Raw genomic sequence first — 21,701 nt, 5'->3', positions numbered from 1 at the left:
GAACCGAGAGTCGAAATTGTGTCAATCAAAGCTCCTGAACAGCCTGCTCGTGAACTCAATAAAATGTTCCAGTCGAGCCAACGATATTTTTTATACAATTTTCTATATATATACATGTAAATATTATACGTATTTATATTATATAATAGAAAAGAAGGACGACGATCATTTTACTCGGTTTCGAGCGTTCGAGCGGGTCGAATTAGGAGCAAGCTTTGTTTCTTTATAGGGGATTCTCGGTTCCACGGCAATTCGGTGGATCTATCGTCGGGTGATCGTTGAAAACAAACGATAGATTAGGTTGTAAGTTACGCGTAGTAACAATTGGAGGTTGCACGATACGTTTCGCGACCGACGAGCGAGATCAAGGGCGGGGACACGAGAAATAGAGGTTAAAAATCGCCGAGAGGATCGAACGAACGCGTTGGCGGAACTAAATTTCTCGATTCTAGTCAAAAATATACCGAGTGGGTGTCTTGGTGTGCAATCTGAAGGGAACAGCAGCGCGTAATTGGAATTTGTTTTCGGCTGTGCGCGAGGACTTTCGAAATTTCCCCTCCCCCTTTCGTTTTTCTCCAAACTTTTTCTCCAAACAGTCGATTTTCAACGCGAAGCTTCGACAGATTCTTAGCTTCCTCCGGGTTGACGATACCGATGACTTTTTCTTTTCTTTTTTTTTGCTTTTTTCGTTCGTTTTACGCCTCCAGAATGGATTTTACGCGACAGTCGAGTCGTTTTAGTTTCGTTTTACGGTATATACTTTCTTTTTTTTTTTGCTTTTTGAGGACACGCTGACGAGAAGCGAGCGTGAATTTAACTTCGTTTACCTTCGTGCGTTAGAAAACGGTTTGCTCTTTACTCTTGACAATGTATCTTATTCGGTTCACCGTTTTCTTCGAGTTCTTTTTTTTTTACAGAGGACCATTTTTAAGACTGATCGACGCGTCGAGGGGAGGGGGGGATTTGTCTGTCGGGGATCGTAGGAAGAGTACATCGTAAGATAATATTTTTTTAATGCCCGAGAGATTCTCTGTTCCTACCGAAAGAAAATAGAAAAAATCCTTCGATGATGGTCGACGCAAAGGACCGTTTCTTTTTGTTTTTTTCCTCCGGAGAATTGTTTTTCGTTTCACAGATCAACGTCCGCGTTTGTGTCGCGATGAACGTACTTAAGACTGAGAAGAAGAAAGTCTGAGAGTTTCGTTCGCGAGCGTAAGGCTCGATGAGGACCAGCGACTCTTTGCACCGCGATCGTACGTTACAGATGTTTTCGATTAGGCAAAACGAAGAAAATTTATGCAATCGTCGCGTGAAACAGTCGCTCGTCCACGTTGGTCGATCGCACGAAATTATTGCTGGCATTTGTATATTTCTTTTTCTTTTTTTTTAACTTTTTAGTTACCCACAGCGTGCATTTTCGTTCTTTGGATGCAGTTTTACATCCAAGTTGATCTTTCGTTTATTTTTTTTTCCATTCGTTGCTGCGTGTGCAGATCGTGCGAGTCGACCAAGAAATTCTGGGTTCCTAGCTTAGTGTAATTTAGTATAAGGCAATGTAAGATTTCGACATTCCTCCTGCTATGTATATGTAACCATAAAATACATAAATTATTTATCTAACTTGATCGTCTTTTAAAATTTTAAATCAACTGTCCCCCCGTTTAAACGACCAAATTTAAAATCGATATTGAGCTCTGAAGTTACGAGACTACGTATACCTTTAAATAATTCAGGTCTCGTTCCCCCTTTCGGTCGATTTTCGATATCGAAACGTCTCGCGATCGACTCGAATCGACGATTTTGACGAGCTTTCAGTAAACAAAGATCGAAATGGAGTCTTTGGAAGAAATGGAAACTGTCTGGACGCCGGATCTGGTGGGTCCCATTTTCAAAAGGCATACGATTACATTAAGAGAGGTTAGTTAATCTATTGTTTACGGAACGAATATTAAGATTTCACGAATTTGCTAGACTTTAGTTGCACTTTGTTAGGTATTGGACGCTCATCGGGACGACAAGAGTACGAAATCGATGGCTACCTTTATCCCGGACGAGCTGATCTACGAGCCAGATCTAACCAGAAAGAACTTTCGCAAATTCAACGCCGTGATGGCTCTGATCGACGTCTCGCGGCTCTTCGATCTCTACGAGAAGTACAACAGCGCTGAAAATGGAGGCAGCTACGCTCTGGTCGCCCTGTTGAACAGCTACATTGGCGTAATAATCGAGGGGGTGTACAGCAGTTATGGAGACGTGTTGAAGATCTCGCGTACGTGGCACAATCAACGTTTATCAATATCTATTTATTCGAGGAACAAGTTACAAGTTCTTGATTTCAAGTTTCACGATCATGAGGCTACTCACTCAACATCAAATCTTATACATATATTAAAATCAAATTCTTTTTCCTGGCCATTGTACGAACAAATTTAAACAAGATTAAATAATATATATTATCGAATTATTTGAAATTAAATCGCACGTCAAGGGGTTAAAAAATCCTCGATGTAATTCCTGAACGTCTCGTTTGAGAGTATTCTAAATGTTCGAATGTATAGTAAACTATTTAAATCGATTAGGCGACGTGCTGTTGGTGATGTGGAAGGCGAACGCGGAAGACTTCTTCGCCAGGATGGTGTACAACGTGATTTTACACGCGCAGGTAATTCAGGCGAGAGTCGCGACCATGAAGGGAAAAATAGTTGCTCCATTAGGTACGACACCAAGCTTTTAAGATATTTTCATTCAACGATAGGAAAAATTCCACGTACATTCAATGTTTATACTCGTTCACGAATTATTCGGTTGCTTGAATATTTTTTTCGATGATAAAACAAGAGATTCTTTTAGACGAAAAAATATTTCACGCATTTTCATTGTTAAAAATCACTTTTAAGTAAGAATAGTACGTTGATTGTTCGAGTGTTTTATAGTGGATATCGTGCTCTCGGCTGGCGAGATGACCTTTTCTGTGATCGGCGATGACAGCGCGAGGCATTTCGTGATCACTGGATCGCCGATCGAGGATCTGAAGCGCGCCAGGAGGATCTGTCTACCAGGGGACCTCGTGTTGTCTTCCAGCGCGTGGGAGCACTGCGCCCCTAGCCAATACGAGTACGTCATCAAGGATTCTGACAACGTCAAGGTGAGATTAACTCGTGAAAAATTCCAAATTATTCGAAAAATTCACGAGTTCTCTCCAAATTCATTTCACTCGACGTCAAAGTATTCGTTTAGTTCCTCGAAAAGTCCTGTCGTCGATATCTCAGTAAAATTTAATTAGAAATTAAATCAATTGGAAATAAAAATTTCGAGTTTCGTTCCAAGTTCGTAAAATTAAAGAACAAAGCCTTTGTGCTTGCTTTTCTCAGTCGTCCTTACTTCCAAGTCCTTTTCTTGGCTCGTGACAGATAATCAAAGTCCTTGGTCCACCGGTGGAACCCGAGAAACCAAACAAAGTCTCGTTTCTGGCGAACTTAACGTCCGACCGTATGTCCAGCGCCGACTACGAAACCCATTCCGACATCATATCGACGATCTCCGACATCTCTATGTACTCCGATGTGGATTTGGCCTCCTTCCAAGGTAAGCGTTCGCCTTCCACGTTGTGTAATTTACTTGAAAGAGGCTGAAAACCAAACCTGGTGAACTCTCCAGCCAGAGTATCCGTGTTCGACGCGTTGAAGAGGCGTCTGGGCGGCAGCCTGAAGACTTACATGATGGAATTGGTATTTAAACAGGTAACCGTATTCAAAATCTTCATCGAACTTCTCCGACGAAGTCTTTGTTTTACAGATCCACGAGGGCGTGTCGTTGAACTACCTGACGGAAGTGAAAAGAGTCACGGTTGTCGTTGTCAACGTGCTTCCGAGCAAGTGTTCCACCTACGAGTTTATCTCTCTGGTCGATCAACTCTTCAGGATTCTCCAGCGGTGATCGTCTTAGCCTCGAAATATCCGATATTCCTTTTCGAGTTTTTTTTAGTTGGTGAAATTATTGATGTTCTGTGACAGCATAATCGAAGAATATTCTGGCCAGATCAGCGTAGCGAGTGTCTACGACAAGGACATTCTGTTCCACGTTTTGTACGGGATCGAGGGATACAGCGATCGAAAGAGCAACATGAACAGGGCGAAACGCGGAATTTTGTCCGCGTCGAGGATCATGGAAGAGATGAAACGCATCATTGGGGTCAAAGCAGTATTCGTAGGCGTCTCGACCGGTGATTTTCTGGTTTTTAATTTTGTTTAAACAGAGATCTATATTGGTCTACATTTTTGTCAAAGGCCATCGTCGAGGGGTAGTTAAATTCCTGTATCATTAACAGTTTTAAACCTTGTTTCCCTCCTTCAACACTAAACCTACCGGCACTTTATGTATACTCATTCCTAGTAAGACTGGTCAAATAACTTTCTTTTTCTCTTTCACGGGGCAACGTGCTTCTAATTTTTACATTATATATATAGAAAGTTGTGTTTTTCTTGAAGCATTGAATTCTAAGAACCTGCATAAATAGTACTTTAATAATATTAGTAAATTAGTAATTTTCATCGGATAGACGATAAAACGCTCTTGAAAACAAATTTTCTTTCAAATCGATACCGTAGTTAACTCCAGAGAAAACAATTACTTCCGAAAAAATGGCATAGTAATTATGCAAACACCCTGTATACAAATTTAAGTTCATTTTCAATTAAATAAACAATTTATAATCCAGTTTTATACCACACCAGTCGTACGATCAATAGGAATTGCTGAAACTTTTTTGAATATATAGTGTCAAAGTAAATGTCAAAATAAACATAGAAGACAGCATAAATAGTAATAGTTGTTAGGTTCATATGATAGGGGATGAAATGCCCTTTAAAATGAGCGTTTGTACGAGTCGATAGCTTTATTAGTTCCGGAGATATAGCGATTTTAGTTTCGAGTCGATGCGGCGGCTAGTTTCGGAGATGCGACGCGTCGACCGAAGCGTTTGTTTACGCGCGAGATCAATTAACTCGCGTGATCGTAGTAAATAGTAAAACGTGACTTCATTCAGTCACTCGGTCAGTGGGTCAACGTGCGACAAGGAGGTCCGACGCGACGCGTCAGACGGAGACAGCGATAGTCGAATTAAGAAAAATTACCATTTACATAAATTACGATATCTCCGAAACGGTAAGTCCGATCGTCAAAAACCAAAAGCCATTTTAAAGAGGAAGGTTTGCCGCTCCTAACGATGGCTCAATTGTTAATAAAACACTAGTAGTTTCGGAACTGCGCGCGTCCAAAGTTTTAGTATTTTTAATACGCGTGAATAGACGTTCCTAAGGCGGCGAGAGCGTGGATAGTGGAATTTAAAAAATACCTCTTTACATAAATTACGATATCTCGGAAACGGAAAGTCCGATCGACGAAAACCAAAAGCCATTTTGAAGGGGAGGCCTTACCGCCTCTAATAGTGGCTCAATTTTGGATAAAGCGCTAGTAGTTTCAGAACTGCACGCGTTTAAAGTTTTCAGTATTTTTAATACGCGTTAATAGGCGTTTCTAAGGCGGCGAGAGCGTGGATAGTGGAATTTAAAAAATACCTCTTCACATAAATTACGATATCTCGGGAACGGAAAGCCCGATCGACAAAAACCAAAAGCCATTTTGAAGGGGAGGCCTCACCGCCTCTAATGGTGACTTAATTTTGGATAAAGCGCTAATAGTTTCAGAACTGCACGCGTCTAAAGTTTTTAGTATGTTTAATACGCATTGTTAGACTGTTCTAAGACAATGGACACTAAAGATTCTCTCTTTTCGTCTTTGCTATACATATATTTCCCATTTACATCGGAAACTGACCAGAATTTGGTACCAAATTTTGACCAGTTTTATACAAAAAAGTTTAAATCATTCAACCGGGTAGGTTTAGTGTTAAAAAATACTCGTTTAACAAATAATTTCAGGTATGGCATTTTGCGGGGTGATCGGCCACCCTTGCAGAAGACAGTACATGATCTTTGGCACGCCCATCGACAGAGCCACTTCGTTGATGATGATTTCCTTCGGAAAAGTTTGTTAGAGCGTTCGATGAACGTTATTTATCAGCGAGCTGTCGATGTTTCGATTCTTTTGAACCCTTTTGCAGATCTCCTGCGATTACGACACGGTTTTCTACAGCCGTTTGAGCAGGGAGAGGTTCCGTTCGCGAGGCATGAAGACGCTGAAAGGATTCGGGAAATATTACGTTTACGAAATCCTCGATACCTTTACGTAAGATTATAAGTTGTGGTCCTAGGGCTCAATTTTTTATTTCTTAATATAACGTGTAACAATTTTCGTATCACACTTTTCGAGTTATTTGCTTTCAAAAAAAGATTGAATTGAAAATTTCTGTATAAATAGCTAGCAGGGGCAAATAGAATTCCAAGCATTTGATTCTTTTCCCCCAAATCTAGATTGTCGGAGGAATTCCTGAACATCGAGTACATCTACCCCATACTCGGTCGATTTCAAGAAGTGGAATACTTCAAGGACATCCTCGACGACATCGGTGTGCACGAACGAAGCTATTCAGGGATACTGATCGAGGTTCGATCTTCGATTCCTCTATCTCTAAGTCCATCGTCTCGATTCGTGATCGATCGTTCAGGGCCAAGAGAGATCGGGCAAGTCGAGACTGCTCGACGCGTTCGTCACGATCGTTCGAAACAGGCAGATAAAGTTGGTCCAGCTTCCCTTGCACGAGTCCTTCGCGGAAAAGGAGTACGCCGTGCTCTACTACGTGCTTCTTCAGGCAAATAAAGAACCTAATCGACCCTTTAAGTACTCCAATTCTGACGCTTTGACGATCTTTGTCGTTTTAGATGTTCGACGCGATGGATTGCACGACGATCGACGATCGCGAGAGGGTTCTGCTGAACAAGCTGACCGACATCTTGGCCCCGGAAGATTTCTGTTACCTGAACGTGATCATGAGAGTCCAGTTTCCACTTTCGAGGGAGTACTGCAGGGACAGCGACTGGAAACGTCACAGAAAGACCATCAAGATCTTCGGTGACATTTTAACCCAGGTCTGGGTTCTATCGATAAAATTTAAGGGACCATTCTGGACTTGGAATTACAAAACAGAAAGCTCGAATGCGCTTTCGTTGTCTAGGATAGTCGCTAAAATTTTTTTTGGGGCAGTTCGACACACTTAGATCGTCCTACTTCAGGGCCCAGACTATTAGATCGATACGACGATCAATTACATTTTTATTTATTGCTTGTAAATATTTGCCCAGGTCGCAGGACACGTTTGTATCCTCTTGGACGACGTGCAGTACATGGACGTCCTGTCCTGGCAGTTTCTGTCCGCTGCTCTGGACAAGGACAACGTGGTCTTGGTGATGACGCTGCTGGAACCAGTGTCCTGGGACAATCTGTCGCAGGTGGAGGCAGGAATCTGCGAGGACAAGAGGCTGATGAACAGGGCCCTCCTAGGACTCGGTTCCGAATATTTGTCGGCGTTTGCTTGCCAGTTTCTGAACGTCTCAGCGATCCCCAGGACATTCGAGTCGTGAGAAACTTCAGATTTCTATATTCTTTAGATTACTTTCAATTTCATTCAATTTTCAATGTTCCAAATCTGTTTTGGGCATGTATATTTTTATTAAACGCGAGAAATTAACATGGAAGAAACTAGGGTAATTTTTAGGAGCCTCAACTCCGATTTTGATGACTTTGTAATATGATATAAAAAATAAGATTCTAAACTTTTTCCTATATATACATTCGGCCATCCCTGGGGGAAATTTTAATGGGGGATTCTAGAGGCCAAAATAAGACGAAAATCAAGAGTAATAATTTGTTGATGGAGGCTTCGTTAAAAAGTTATTAACGTTTAAAGTTCCGCCAGTACTGAATTTTTTTCTCGAAAATGCGTAGGATTTCGGGGGTATGTGTAATGACCAAAAATAATTGTAATTGAACCCCGCAACCGGATATAATTTTTCCAAAACGATTTGAAATTTTTTTTTTCCGTCGAAAAATTTCACATCTTCTCGAATTTTTTTCTCGAAAGTGAGTAGGATTTCGGGGATAGGTCTATTCATCAAAAATGATTGTAATTGAACCCCGCAACTGAAAATAATTTTTCCAAAACGATTTGAAATTTTTTTTTTTCGTTGAAAAATTTCACACCTTCTCGAATTTTTTTCTAGGAAGTGGGTAGGATTTCGGAGGTATGTCTATTCACCAAAAATGATTGTAATTGAACCCCGCAACTGAAAATAATTTTTCCAAAACGATTTGAAATTTTTTTTTTCCGTCGAAAAATTTCACACCTTCTCGAATTTTTGTCTAGGAAGTGGGTAGGATTTCGGGGGTATGTCTATTCACCAAAAATGATTGTAATTGAACCCCGCAACTGAAAATAATTTTTCCAAAACGATTTGAAATTTTTTTTTTCCGTCGAAAAATTTCACACCTTCTCGAATTTTTGTCTAGGAAGTGGGTAGGATTTCGGGGGTATGTCTATTCACCAAAAATGATTGTAATTGAACCCCGCAACTGAAAATAATTTTTCCAATACGATTTGAAATTTTTTTTTTCCGTTGAAAAATTTCACACCTTCTCGAATTTTTTTCTAGGAAGTGGGTAGGATTTCGGGGGTATGTCTATTCACCAAAAATGATTGTAATTGAACCCCGCAACTGAAAATAATTTTTCCAAAACGATTTGAAATTTTTTTTTTCCGTCGAAAAATTTCACACCTTCTCGAATTTTTTTCTCGAAAGTGAGTAGGATTTCGGGGGTAGGTCTATTCACCAAAAATGATTGTAATTGAACCCCGCAACTGAAAATAATTTTTCCAAAACGATTTGAAAAATTTTTTTTTCGTTAAAAAATTTCACACCTTCTCGAATTTTTTTCTAGGAAGTGGGTAGGATTTCGGGGGTATGTCTATTGACCAAAAATGGTTGTAATTAACCCCTGCAGCCAAAAGTATTTTTTTTAGAACGATTTGAAATTTTTGAATTTAATTGTTAATAACTTTTTAACGAAGCCTTCATCGACAAATTGGTATTTTTGATTTTCGCCTTATTTTGGCCTCTAGAATCCCCCATTAAAATTTTTCCAAGGGTTGACTGAACACCCTGTATAACCACCGCAGGGCCTTAGTTTCCAAGATGTTCACAAAATTCCTTCCCTGCTACCTCATTGAATTTTGCAAATACCTCGGAAACTAACACAGTACGGTGGTTATATATATATTAGGAAAAAGTTGTTCAGAATCTTATTTTCTACCACATATTTCACAGTCATCAAAATCGGAGTTGAGGTCCCCTAAAGTAAATAATAACCGAAACTAGATAAAGTTCCTTTTATTTAGTATCCTTCGAAGACGGAGCAAGAACTCTATCAGCTGGTGCGAGGCGTTCCTGATGTCCGCGTTGCAGGCGGAAGCCATAACCTTCCTCACTCTTTCGCCGATGGAAGTGAAGTTCTACAACCTTGTTTTTCCCGATTGTTCGCTCCTGGCGAAGATACCGGCGGACATGACGCCCGAGGAGCTGGCTCCGCCGTTGCACTGGTCGCAGATGAGCGCCATAAACGTGTGCGTGTCCTCCGGGAAGCCGTTAAGCTTCCTCGAGACCGATCGCGACGTCACAGGTAACGTCGAAAAGAAAAATTAGAATCATCGGTAAACGAAACATATTTTCTCGATGGTTCACGAGCGTGTTTCTCGTACGACACAGGCTTGAGGATCGACATCTACAATAGAATGAACTCCTACGAGCAGGATTTCATAAAGTGTGCCGCATCGTTGGGCACGGTTTTCCTTCGAAGCATGCTAGAAAGCGTGATGACCAACTTTGCGCCACTCTACACTGCTAAAGGAAAGTACTGGGAATAAAGTGTTGGCTGCTCAAGGTCGTCGATCGATTCTCCCCTCCACTACACTGTGTAGCTACTCTCCTTCACTTCACAAAGATTTTCTATCGAATTTTATTTCGTACAAAGCATTGAAAATAGTAAACAAACATTCAGATTTGTTTGAGAAATTATTCATCGTTCGTTAACTCTTAAGTGGATTATTGGGGCCCTCTGCAAGTTAAAAGTAATATTCATGTAATATACGTTAATGTAATTATTTGAAAATTCATGTAGTTCTCCATTAGTTTACTTTTTAAATGCTTTAAAATGATTTCCATTTACCAATTTGGTAAAAATCAATATTTAGTAAAACAGTCTAGTTGAGATTGAGAATCTCGTGGGCGGGAAAGATCGTGGAAAGATTAGTAGTGGGAGGTGACCTTGAGCGACCAATAATTCTTGTCCCGAATCTGTGGCGACCGGTGCAATTATCGAACCAGTCCTCGTCGTTCCAGCAGCGGTGGCAGAGATGGTAAGACTGAGGATCCTGGAGTGTGGCATGATCCAGAGGAAACACTTTCACATAGACGACTCGTTGTACTACTTGTTCAAGAGACGGAGAACCTTCAGCAACGTGCAGCACTCGGTGATCTGCGAGTGTCGACCCCCACGTTAGTCGATATTTATTTAATCCAACCAGTTGGACAATTTTTTAATTCCCTGTCGGGTTCCTGTTTGACAGAGGATAGAAATAATTTTCAAAATTTCTTTACGATAGAGAACAGTTGCACAACAGTGAGCAATTAAAAGATTAAAAGGGGAAGAAAAAGGGGGATGAAACGAATTTTAAAAAAAGTACAGACACAACAATGAGAAAGATCTTTGCACTGTTTTGTTTAAGGCATCTTTGGGAGCAGAACGTTGCCCTTGAACGCGCATTGTATGTTTCTGGAATTCACGATAGCTTCTTACCGGAAGCTCCTGTACGACATATTGCCACCCCATGAGAAGAAAGAGTACCACTCGAAGGCTGCTGGAATCTTCCAGAGGGACGCCAGGAAGTGCACCACTTGCGGCAGCGACAACTTCCTGTCGATTTTCACGAAAGAATTAACAACTCCACCACCGCCTGTGAGTTATTCTTTAAACACGATAATTAGCGTGAAATTAAGGGAGTTGTTTAAAACTCGAAAACTCAGGAACGGAGAAGGATGAATTCTAAATGTTAATTCCATCGATTGTTGAAGTTGTACCACGTGAAATAGTTTGATTTTATAGTTTTTATTCACGTAGAAATATATAGGATGTTCGACTAACTTTGGGGAAAAATTTTAATGGGATATTCTGGAGGTTAAAATAAGACAACAATCAAGAATATCAATTTGTTGGTCGAAGCTTCGTTAAAAAGTTATTAACGTTTAAAGTTCACAAGTGTAAATAACAAACATCTAGTAGAAATATTTGTAATATGCAAAATGGAGGAATATGTTCTCGAATGTCTATTTTTTGTTTCCATATTGCAAGAAAGTCAAGGCCCCACCATCGGCGATTAGTCTCTCGTTGCAGAGACGAGCAACGATACACAGTCGATCCGATTTATGGGAATCTAGACGAAGCATATTTCTTCCGGAAAACATGGATCCTCCAAAGAAACGAGACAGCATAAATTTTCGTAGAACTTCTATTCTACCAGTTTACACCGACAACGACGATGACGACGGTGAGTACACTCCTCGACACCTCGATCACCACCAAAATTTTCTAACAAATTTTTAACTTTACCGCTGTCAGTCAACGCGTTGAATCGATCGAATTCCGTTCGTCAGATCACACAGCCACCTCTGAACACGCGAAACAGGCCTCGGATAGTTCAGAGACAGCAATGGACGTTTCTTGGGAGATCCAACTGAAGAACTTCAACCATATAGATTATCGGAACTGTCGATGCAGCTACACTATAAGCTTCCTCTTCTGGACTCTAAACCATCACATCAGGCTCACCAGTAACAAATCACTAAATTTTCACTTTTGCACTTTCATCGTTAAATACGTTTCTCTTAGACGATCTGGAGGAACTGTTGAAGTTCATGCTGGAGTACAGCGCTGGACTGCTCCAAACAGCGCAGCCAGCTTTCGCCACGAAGTTTCTCGCGAACACCAACGCCCACATCGAGATCACGAAGATCAAGGAGCACATAATCACGGACGTCAAGTACACGACCACCAACGAAGGAAGCATCTTGGTTCTTTTGGGTAATCGAATTTTCACCCGATACGTCAAGAATTCTTGAATAAAAAATGTTTCGTTGGGATTTTTGCACCGATCAGGGGACGCTTACGTCGCGTACGGATACTATTCGCAGGCGAAAAAGTACTATACAGAGGCGTCAGCGTTGAGGACCGTTCCTCTGCAAACTGCCAAGGAGGTCTGTTACAGCACCATGATGGAAAAATTGCGATACATGTTAAGAGGATTCTCCAGTTTCGTTCTGAATCAAGTGTCTGGCAAGATGGCCGTCGAAAAGTTGGAACTGGCCGTCTACATGGAACGATTGTCCACGGTTTTATTGGTACCACAATTGCAATTAATCATTAAATATTAAATGACGGGGGCTTCGAGTTCGTCTGGTCAAAATTAATATTGATTTTTCAACCCCATTCTTTAAGTATACCTTTTCGAGAGGAGAAAGAAAGATTTCGTCCATTCTCGATTGATGTTCACAGTTGGAGGATCAACCAAAGATCGCGAGATTGATAGTACTGCAGGGTCTTCGAGCCGCGTTCCAAAGCGTCGCGGGATTCGTGGAGAAAGGAAGGATCTACGTGATCGCGGCGAAGATATTCCGGCGTTACGGGAACTTCGATTTGTTGTACGATATCGAGTGGCCGATGACGATGGCCATCGAGGAGAAAACCAGCTGGGATTCCGCGGAAGAGCTGACTGTGCTGGCGGAAGTCTATCAGACGCTGTACGAGAACAGGTGACGAACCTGAAGACCATAAAACTTAATCATTACACCAACAAACCCATCAAAATAAATTCGATATTTTAATTCTAGATTTACTGAATTAATTTTTTATTAATCTCAAACTGTACACTCGAAGTTGAGAGAATTCCTAAGTGTTATTTGCTAATAATTTACATTGAACTGAACCCATCAATTTTTTATTAATTTCAGACTGTGCACTCGAAGTTAGAGAATCCCTAAATATTATTTGCTGACAATTTACACTGAATCTGATTAACCCCTCGTCGTACAATGAGTTCTCATATATTAAAATCAACACACTATTTCATTCACGAGATATTCGTAAAACAAATCTATATTCTTTGTCGTGGCCATTGTAGAAACAAATTTAAACGAAATTAAGTGGTTAACGATGCATAGAGATTTGTTCTTCACGGTTGCGTCTCACTTAAAGAGTGCTGAGAGGCAAATTGGAAGAGGGTATCGAAATCGGGATCAAGCTGCTGAAGATATGCAATTGTTTACGAATCAACAGAATAAAATTTGCTGTACTTCCGTCTCTGATAGAAGTCTTGGTAAAGAATTTCTTCTTTCATGGTGTTGTAGCGTTCCATACACGGTGTACTTTAGGTCTGGACCAAACACCTTAACGAGGCTGTCGATCTGCTGAGGGAACTGTACTATTGCTCCAAGGAGGACGTGGACAAGTCTGCCATCACCTGGTATTACGCTCTGTCGTTGGAATTGCTCCTGGATGCTGGGATGGTCTTGGAATCCTACGACACTTGCTTCGCGTTTCACTCCAAAGTCACTGGTAAGCTTCCAATTTCTTCGCCAACATCTGATCGTTCGATTAAAAATTTTTTAATTCATTTAATCTCTTCGAGGATACTCATATATGTACGTTCAGTATTTAAATTACTTTGAATATTAATACATCATGTGCATAGTTAAATCCAACGATGTCACGTGGCAGAATTTTCAAAAAATTAATGGTCGTCGTGGGTGAATTTGCATTTTTGTTAATTGGGAACAAAATTATTTGATCTTGAAGAGGCTAACCCTTTGCACTTCAAGAGTCTTTGTTAACCCTTTGACTACCACTTCCGAAAATAAAAAATATTCTTTTTCTCACAAAACTGTATAAACACCTATAATTTAAATTTTATTCCTGTGTTTCCTAAATTTAATTTGTATTGTCATAAATGAAACTTGAATCGAGTGGAATGCAAAGGGTTAATAAAATATATCCTCCAAATTAGTCAGAGTGGTTCTAGTGATCCATTTTCTCAGGTTCCAGACGAAGAGCCTGCGTTTCACGGGACCCCGAAAGCCTGATGCGTTTGACGACCTGTCTGGGCATCTGGCAACTGAGAATGTGAGAAACACACTGTCCAGCTCTGGTCCACTTATATTTATTCATAAACTTGCGTTTAGGAACGTACCAGTCATCGACGAGTTCATACTGGACGTAAAAGTGATCACGAAAGGCATCCATCGCGCGAAGTTCTCGCAAATTTACAATTGCGTCAAGGTACTGGGCCCCAAAAATTTAAATAATTTAAAACAGTCTGTGTTCTTTCGATCGTTTCTCTTCGAAGAGTCTCGAGAGCTACCTGCTGATACTGAATCGTCGAATAAACATCAAACAGTCCAGCGATCTGATCGATCGAGTGCAGGACGTGAAGACTATCATCGGGGCCCTACGAGATCTACGAACCGACGCGTTGTTTGTTATGCCATTTTTATACCTGATGCGATGCTACATGAGCCTGCAGAGAAGTCGTACGATCACGTCTCGAATTTTCATGAAAAAGTCAAGGAAATGGTCCTTGTACCAAGGGAACCAGATGATGCTGGCTTGGACCATGCAAATCAAAAGGGTACGATATCGTATATTGCATCTCTAAGTTCAGAAATTCAGACGATATTCGAATATTTGGTAGTCCATACGAAATTAGAGGGGGTTTAAGTCATCGTTTCTCCCTTCTCGTAATTGTTTAAAAAATACGAGTCTTCCAAGTTTGCAATTTTTATTTTCGTTCCATCAAGAGGAATCTTCGTAAATTTTCCTTGGATCGTAGAAACGACTTTTACGACGCAAAAATATTTTTATTCTGCGAACTTGACCCTTGAATCAAAAAAAAAAATTCACACAAGAGAATTATTTTGGAATTTCTGCGTTGTAAAACAAGATCGATGGTTTCCTGTTCACAGACCTGGACCGGAAGTTACAACAACATGGCGCGCTATTGGACCGAGCACGTGGGCACCGCGGACGCGATTCAATGGCAGGAAATTCACAATTTCGACCTGGATACTTGGTCCACGATCATGTTCCCGCTTCCGATTCCGGTTTCCAGTATCTAACGGAAGTCTGTGAACGCATTTGACGCGTAGTCGACGAGGTAAGTATAAATCGTTGTCTCTTCTTCTTAAAAAAACTAGATTGATTTTAAATTAGCCATCGAAACGTTACTATTATAAATCTATCACTGCAAAAATGTTTTCAAGCTTAGAGATTGCGAGAGAACGTAAGAAGATAGCCTAGACTGTTCATTTCGCGTCAGAATTGGAGTTCTAAATAACAGGGGGAATTGTAGCGAAATATTTATTGATTAAAGGCGTGTTACAGTTTCAGGTTCTAAAAGGTATACACGACGATCCCCTCGTATGCACGACAGTTCGTTAAAATGAACGTGCACGTTCTCTCGGTTCGTTCCTCCTCGGCAAGGCGACTTCCGGCGCCCTTTGAACAGTTCGACGAGTCGAATAAGATCCCTGGACTCGTCCGTAGCCTTAATTAGTAACACTCAGAAATTCTCGCTGAAACCGCTGATCCAGGATCGTTATTCCACTCGTCGAGCTGCGAACTCCATTTTTTTTTTAGGAAACCTCTCGCGACCGACGATTCCAGTTGCTTTCGCGCGCCCGACGTTGACAGAATTATGATTTACAGTGTAGTTAATTGACCTAACGGATTCGACCGAGTACGCCAAGGACACTCGAGGCGAAGAAAGGTGGGGGAGGACGAAAGGATCGGAGGAAAGCAAGGAAACCGAGGAAAATCGCGACGAATCGATCGATAGATCCTCTTCTCTGGGACGAAAAGAAGACATCCGTTCTTCTAACGCGACTCGTAGTCGTTTCCAACTATTTTGTAACGGTGAAAAGACCGATAAAGGATGGACTCCCGATTGGTCGAAATTGCGACTTTGTTATACAACGTAAAGTTTGTTCGATCGGACAAAATAATTGAAAATTACTGCGTTAAATATCTTCGTTTCCAAGGGGTAGTTTAATCCTGAGACTTTAAACGTAAGCTTTTTTAGCGCGTTAATTTTGAAAGTGGTATTAAAACTGTTGATTTCAAACTTTGTACGTTTGCATACGCTTAGAGTATGCGTAGAGATTTTTTCCCCCAAATATTAACGATTATTCCTTCTTGAGTTGTACATTATTTTGTCGTACAACGCATAGAAAATAGTTGTTCCCTCTAGTTTCGATTCGAGGTCAGATTTTGTCCACGGTGTAAGAGTTTGACTCGGAAGATCGGTCCCCTGACGCGTTAATCGTAATTATAAAACGCGAAGAACGTTCGTGTTGATCGTATCGCGCGTCAAACAGGATTTCCTATCGCCAGCAAACGTGTGGATGGTCGATTAATACGTTTACGTCGCGTCGATTACCGGCGATGCCATTTTGGTGCATCGTTAATTAATCGTATTGGATTTGGACTTGATTATAATTATCGAGTGATGATTAACACTCTGTTTCAGAGGGCGGTTCTTCGAGAAGCTCAATTTTACCAATTGATACTTGATATTATACAAAGTGTATTTAAATATATAAAAATAGTTGAGAGTTAGTTCTGCTTTAGAGAAATAATATAAAATTACCAATAGAGTCGATCTATCAATTTTATAATAAAAATATTACACTAGTGTACTGAGAAAAATTTTGTAAATTCATGAAATCTTTCAAATGTAGTTTTTACTGTATATTTTTATCAGACGTTGAAAATCTTGCTTGACGGCGAATGCGTTGGCTTATTTAAGCTAATTACCGTCAATTATCGGCGTACATTAATATAATATACGCCCGTGACGGCGTTGAACGTAAAACATTTACCTTCCATTTGTCAAAGAAACGACGCAGAGCTTCGAAACGACCGCCCATCGTGCTTCCAGCGTGTCCTTACTCGCCTGAAGGAGATATTTCCTATCAGCGTCAGACGCGCGCGTCTAATCTACTGCGGGGAGGCATTAGTCCTGAAAGGAATCGTGAGTCGCGTGGGTTAAACTCTAGAAAACAATTACTAATTCTACCTAGAAAACATTAAAAATAGAACAAAAGATAAATTCTTTTAGGAGGATAAAAATTCAAACTTAAATTGTGCAATGAGAAATATGTGCAATTTAGCAATCAATGGGACTCGTTAACCGATAAGAATATTATTCCCGTTAAAGTGAGTGATTTATTATTCAAAAAGTCGTTCTATAAACTCAATTTTCATTCAATATTCGAATACTTAATCATTCGAACAGTGTTCAAATACTCAACCGAGCGGTATCCAAACACTCAACCACTCAAACGGTATTGGAATCGCGAAAGTATTCGAAAATTCGAATACCGGAGATCTCATATTATTATCAAATACGTCGTTGGTCCATAAATCAAATTCTTTAAGCTCGTCCTTCTTTCATAAACTCAACTCTCGTTTAATATTCGAATACTCAACCATTCGAACGGTATTCAAATACTCAACCAGTCAAGCGGTATTGGAATCGCTGAAGTACTCAAAAATTCGAATACCGGAGGTTCCATAATATTATTAAACAGATGGTGGTCCGTAAATCAAACTCTTCAAGCTCCTCGTTCTTCTGTAAACTCAATTTTCATTCAATATTCGAATACTCAATCATTCGAACAGTATTCGAATACTCAATCGAGTGGTATCCAAGCACTCAACGACTCGAACGGTATTCGAATTCCACTTACCGAGTATTAGCCAAAGTATCCAGAGATTCGAATACAGAACAATTTAAGCAATAGCTCCGGATGAGTGAACCTAGACAACCGCGTGCGACGTTAACAGGAAACGACGGTTAAAAGACACGATCGCGCGACGGTCGTTTCGTCGCGAGCCGTTTGTTTGATCGCGGGAAAAGAGAAAGGGTGGACATGTTCGAGTTTGATGTTTCATTGGCGTACTCGGCCCGGTATGAACGGGTTCGTCGGACGCGGTCGGCGGAGAGAAATTTGTGACAGGATTTTGACCGAATGGTTAGGTGTAGAAACGTGTTTCGTTCCCCCCCGGTGGCGCTTAACTCTTCTCGGCTGGCTGGTCCTCGATCGCACGGAACAACGACGGTTCCCGTTCATTCGTGCGCGTCGACGTCGTTGTCGATGCGACTGCTACGTATACCGGTCTTGCCCGTCCACGGGTAGATGTCCGGACACGTCTGACAGGTCTTCATATACCTCACGCCGCTCTTGTGCCAAAGATTGCAGACCTTCGGGTTGTTGCACTTTTTCGGCCGATCCTGCACCCATACCAACAATTATTACATTCGTTACACAGTAATCCCTCGATAAAACGACTCATTTTAAATTTAACATTTTTTTAAATCAATGTATATTATCATGACATCCTCATGAGAGTATAATCAATGAATAGTCGAGGTTCTCCCGGTGAAAACGAACCCAAACACGACCTAGTTCGGACTATTTTCAATTATATGGAACTTCAAAGTTTTTTAACTTTTTTATTAATAAAATTTGTTTTATTTATGGATCAGGCTCTCTCCGTGAAGATAGATTAAGAAATTTAATATTTGTATTCCCCCATCGCTGGTCGAGAGGCCGACTTTTGGGGCACTTTGTTATATCGAGGTAGAAATCTATCGTTATATCGAGGAATCGTGTTTTCTCTGAGAATTCTGGTCGAGTTCGAATTCTGCGACATATTTTAACCTGACCTGAGCGATTAAGTCCAGAGTAACTCTAGTCGAGAGGCCTATTTATACCGCACGTTGTTATATCGAGGTAGAAATCTATCGTTATATCAAGGAATCGCGTTTTCTGCCCAAATCCGAATTCTTTGAGACGTCTAGCTAAGAACGAGCTAAATTAAAATGTCTTTCACGATTCACGTACCGGGTAGTTGCATCCGAATGGCTCGAACGTATGCATCAGAGGCAACGGCGTGGGGTTCCTGACCCACTGTATCGCCTGCCAGTTCGTCACGATCCAGACATCGTCCATTGCGACTATGGTGTCGAGGAACGAAATGAAACCTTCCTTGTGATGAGGCTGGGTGAACCAGGCGGCGTGGTAGAACAGCCCGAACGGTGCTCTGCAAGTAGTATCGGTTTCGAGCGATGAAAACAACGTACTTTGATCGTTTGTTAGCAGACTATCGACTGCGTGACGGACCTGTTGGTGGTATAGTGTCTCTCGAAGTTCTTGATGAGCATCTTATAGACGCCATCGGCCGTTGGGGGGTTGCTGCACGCGTCTCCCATCGAACATCTGCCACCGTTCAGGTCTTGCCACATCACCATAGGAACTTCCCACAGGCCGGGATAGGACCTGGTGGGGCACGGGGGGATCATGCAGTCATGGAAGAGCTTATAATCGAGGGTGTAGGGCCAGCTGGGGGGTCGGTTCTCGTAGATAGGCATCGACGAGTCGTACGTGAAGTTCGTGTCCCACAGCATCTTGAACATGTTGTTGCCCCCAACCTGTCGACGAATACCATCGAGTTTTGAACAGATTCCCTCGATACGAGTTACATTTCATTGTATGGCGAACTTTACCGATAGGAAAGGAGCTCTCATTCCCCTGACGTCCTCCAGCTTGACGCCTCCGTAGGCTGAGAGGATCTCGCGTTGTCCAGCTACTTCTCGCGCCCACTTTCGCTGAGAGAACTGCTCACCGAAGCTGTGCCTGTTCGTGACGATCCGTTAGTACCGTCGATCGACAGATTTTTCGGGGACCAAGCGTTCCGCGGGGCCAGAGTCCAAGAAATTCGCGATTGAATTCTTTATCGTTGTTCGACGAATCGTGGAATTTTTAAATGGAGACTATTCGAACATTCAAGCATTCAGGTACCGGTGTTTAAATATTTTAGTATTCTAGTATCATTATTTGAGTTATATGTTCGAATTGTAATCGTCGAATAGGTCTCCATAATGGCGGAAGTAATTTGTAGAGCCACAAAATAAAGGAGGGGATGATTGTGTCTGACGGAGGACAGTTTGACTGGCGACAATGGGTCTTAATTGAGGCTTTGGAACCGGTTCCTCGACCCACGTGACCCTTCCTTGCACTCTGGCCCGCAGCAAGGTGCGAAAGCGGCTTCCGTCTGAATAAGCGATTGGTGCCTTTGATCGGTCCCGACTAGTCAAGCTGGCATTAGTTTACTAATTAATTGATCGGCATAATGACAGAGCGTGAACGACTATGATTCGCCGTTAATTAAGCGACGCGAGATTGCCCGATGGTGGAATGATACCGTGATTAATGATCGAGAAGAGACGACGGGCGCGATTACCAAAATGGTCGGGTCAGCTTCCTGTTTTCGATTGCTCGATACGCTTCTCCGTCGACGTTCAAATATTATATCGTCCCGGGAGTCTCTACGAAAGGATAGAACACCATTCTTCGCGTAGACATTTATTGAAACTTGCTAAACGAGAAACCAGTCGAGGATGACGTTCCACCATTTTTTATTCGCGGAATTCACAGGTATTCCGTTGAAATTGAGTATCTATCGAGCCAACGTGGAGAATAATTCCAAATTTAAAAATGTTATAAACGCACTAACAAAATAAGAAACGTCCCCATTTCTGGAACCTTGTGCCCAAAAGTGCAATACCCATTTAATTCATTTGTAAACTATCTGTTCTTATCGTCAAAATTTTCTCCATTAAATTCAAGAACAGAGCTTTCAGAAAGCAATACGAATTTAGTGTTTCACTAGGGCAAATTTTATTCGTAACGAATACAAATAGTAGATTTTGCAAATTAAATTCTATTAACCCTATTTTGCTTACAATCGATACTGCAGAAATATAACGATGTATCCAACGCTGAGGAGGGTTAACTGTATCAAATTCTTCGTAGACCACGTTTATTGTTAACGTTAAATGAAACAAATAAATGAACTATCGAACGCAGAGACTCCTGGGCCAACCTGATCGATCCATCGTCGCGAAAAAGGGATCCGAATCAGAGTTCTGGCAGTGGGTACTTACGAAACCGTGTGGGAGGCAATCTCATGGCCGGCGGCATAGAGATTTTGGACCTGGCTGTAGTCGGTCCACTCGTGTGAGACGTAGAACGTCGCCGAAATGGGACAGCCGTTCGGATTTTTCCGTCCCTTCTCGAACAGGTCGGCGTAGAGACCCTTGTTCAGGTCGTTCACCGAATCGTCGAACGTCAGGAGTACGATCTGCGGTATCTCCTCCGGCAGGTAGTCACCTGTTTCAAGATCGTTTCCGGATCGTAGGGGACGGGATCGTGGATCGTTCGCGCGGGACGTGGTACCGATTTTCGTCGTGTTTTTGTTTTTGTATTTAATATTTCGTGTTTCGAATCAAAGTCAAAGACGTTCGAATGGAAGACCGATAGAGTAAATGGTGTTTTTTTCGTGAATGAATATCAAAGTTGCAAATTTTCGGTGGAACAGTTTGTAAGTGTTTCCCCGTGGTCGAATCGCGCGTGACGGAGTGGTGGTTGGTGGTGCGTGATGGGAATATGCGACGGGATGACCAAGTGATGCGAACAGAGAGTGAAAGAGAAAGAGAGAGAGAGATAAAAGAGAAAAGTTTGCGTTAGCGTGTCATTAGTATACGGCACAGGTGCGCCTCGCCGGTGAAACTGCCTCGCGAC

The 21,701-nt window shown here is 41.5% G+C and overlaps 2 protein-coding genes across 4 annotated transcripts in view; one reads left to right on the top strand and one right to left on the bottom strand.

Annotated features, from left to right (window-relative positions):
* Positions 1 to 1,830: 1,830 nt before the first annotated feature.
* Positions 1,831 to 15,177, top strand: LOC143348463 (adenylate cyclase type 10). Its single transcript, XM_076778690.1, is given in 30 exon segments — positions 1,831 to 1,917; positions 1,993 to 2,269; positions 2,580 to 2,714; positions 2,934 to 3,145; positions 3,411 to 3,585; positions 3,658 to 3,740; positions 3,796 to 3,932; positions 4,014 to 4,222; positions 5,940 to 6,046; positions 6,122 to 6,246; positions 6,432 to 6,618; positions 6,620 to 6,769; positions 6,840 to 7,046; positions 7,260 to 7,534; positions 9,350 to 9,630; positions 9,717 to 9,861; positions 9,982 to 9,992; positions 10,350 to 10,505; positions 10,736 to 10,965; positions 11,359 to 11,554; positions 11,661 to 11,837; positions 11,896 to 12,087; positions 12,163 to 12,404; positions 12,559 to 12,815; positions 13,258 to 13,378; positions 13,434 to 13,617; positions 14,097 to 14,181; positions 14,241 to 14,337; positions 14,405 to 14,686; positions 15,021 to 15,177. Coding segments are annotated over 30 exon segments (5,175 nt in total). The 3' UTR covers positions 15,174 to 15,177.
* Positions 15,178 to 15,396: 219 nt separating this feature from the next.
* Cda5 (Chitin deacetylase-like 5) overlaps positions 15,397 to 21,701 on the bottom strand; it is an 89,408-nt gene continuing 83,103 nt past the window's right edge. Inside the window, exons 12-17 of one of the 3 annotated variants that reach the window (XR_013080436.1) lie at positions 21,065 to 21,290; positions 19,625 to 19,754; positions 19,242 to 19,549; positions 18,963 to 19,161; positions 18,018 to 18,349; positions 15,397 to 17,074 (exon numbers count right to left, since the gene is read on the bottom strand). Coding sequence is in view for 2 of the 3 variants with exons in the window: in XM_076774697.1 (XP_076630812.1) it covers positions 18,185 to 18,349; positions 18,963 to 19,161; positions 19,242 to 19,549; positions 19,625 to 19,754; positions 21,065 to 21,290 (1,028 nt within the window). In the remaining variant the exon portion in view is untranslated. Of the gene's footprint in view, positions 18,350 to 18,962; positions 19,162 to 19,241; positions 19,550 to 19,624; positions 19,755 to 21,064; positions 21,291 to 21,701 lie in introns of all 3 variants that reach the window. The other 2 variants (XM_076774697.1, XM_076774703.1) reach the window with 2 other exon arrangements.

The sequence above is a fragment of the Colletes latitarsis genome, chromosome 2 (assembly GCF_051014445.1).
Source record: "Colletes latitarsis isolate SP2378_abdomen chromosome 2, iyColLati1, whole genome shotgun sequence".
NCBI classification, from domain to species: Eukaryota; Metazoa; Arthropoda; class Insecta; order Hymenoptera; family Colletidae; genus Colletes; species Colletes latitarsis.
The sequence above is the reverse complement of the archived record's forward strand: the minus strand, read 5'-3'. Positions and strand labels throughout refer to the sequence as shown.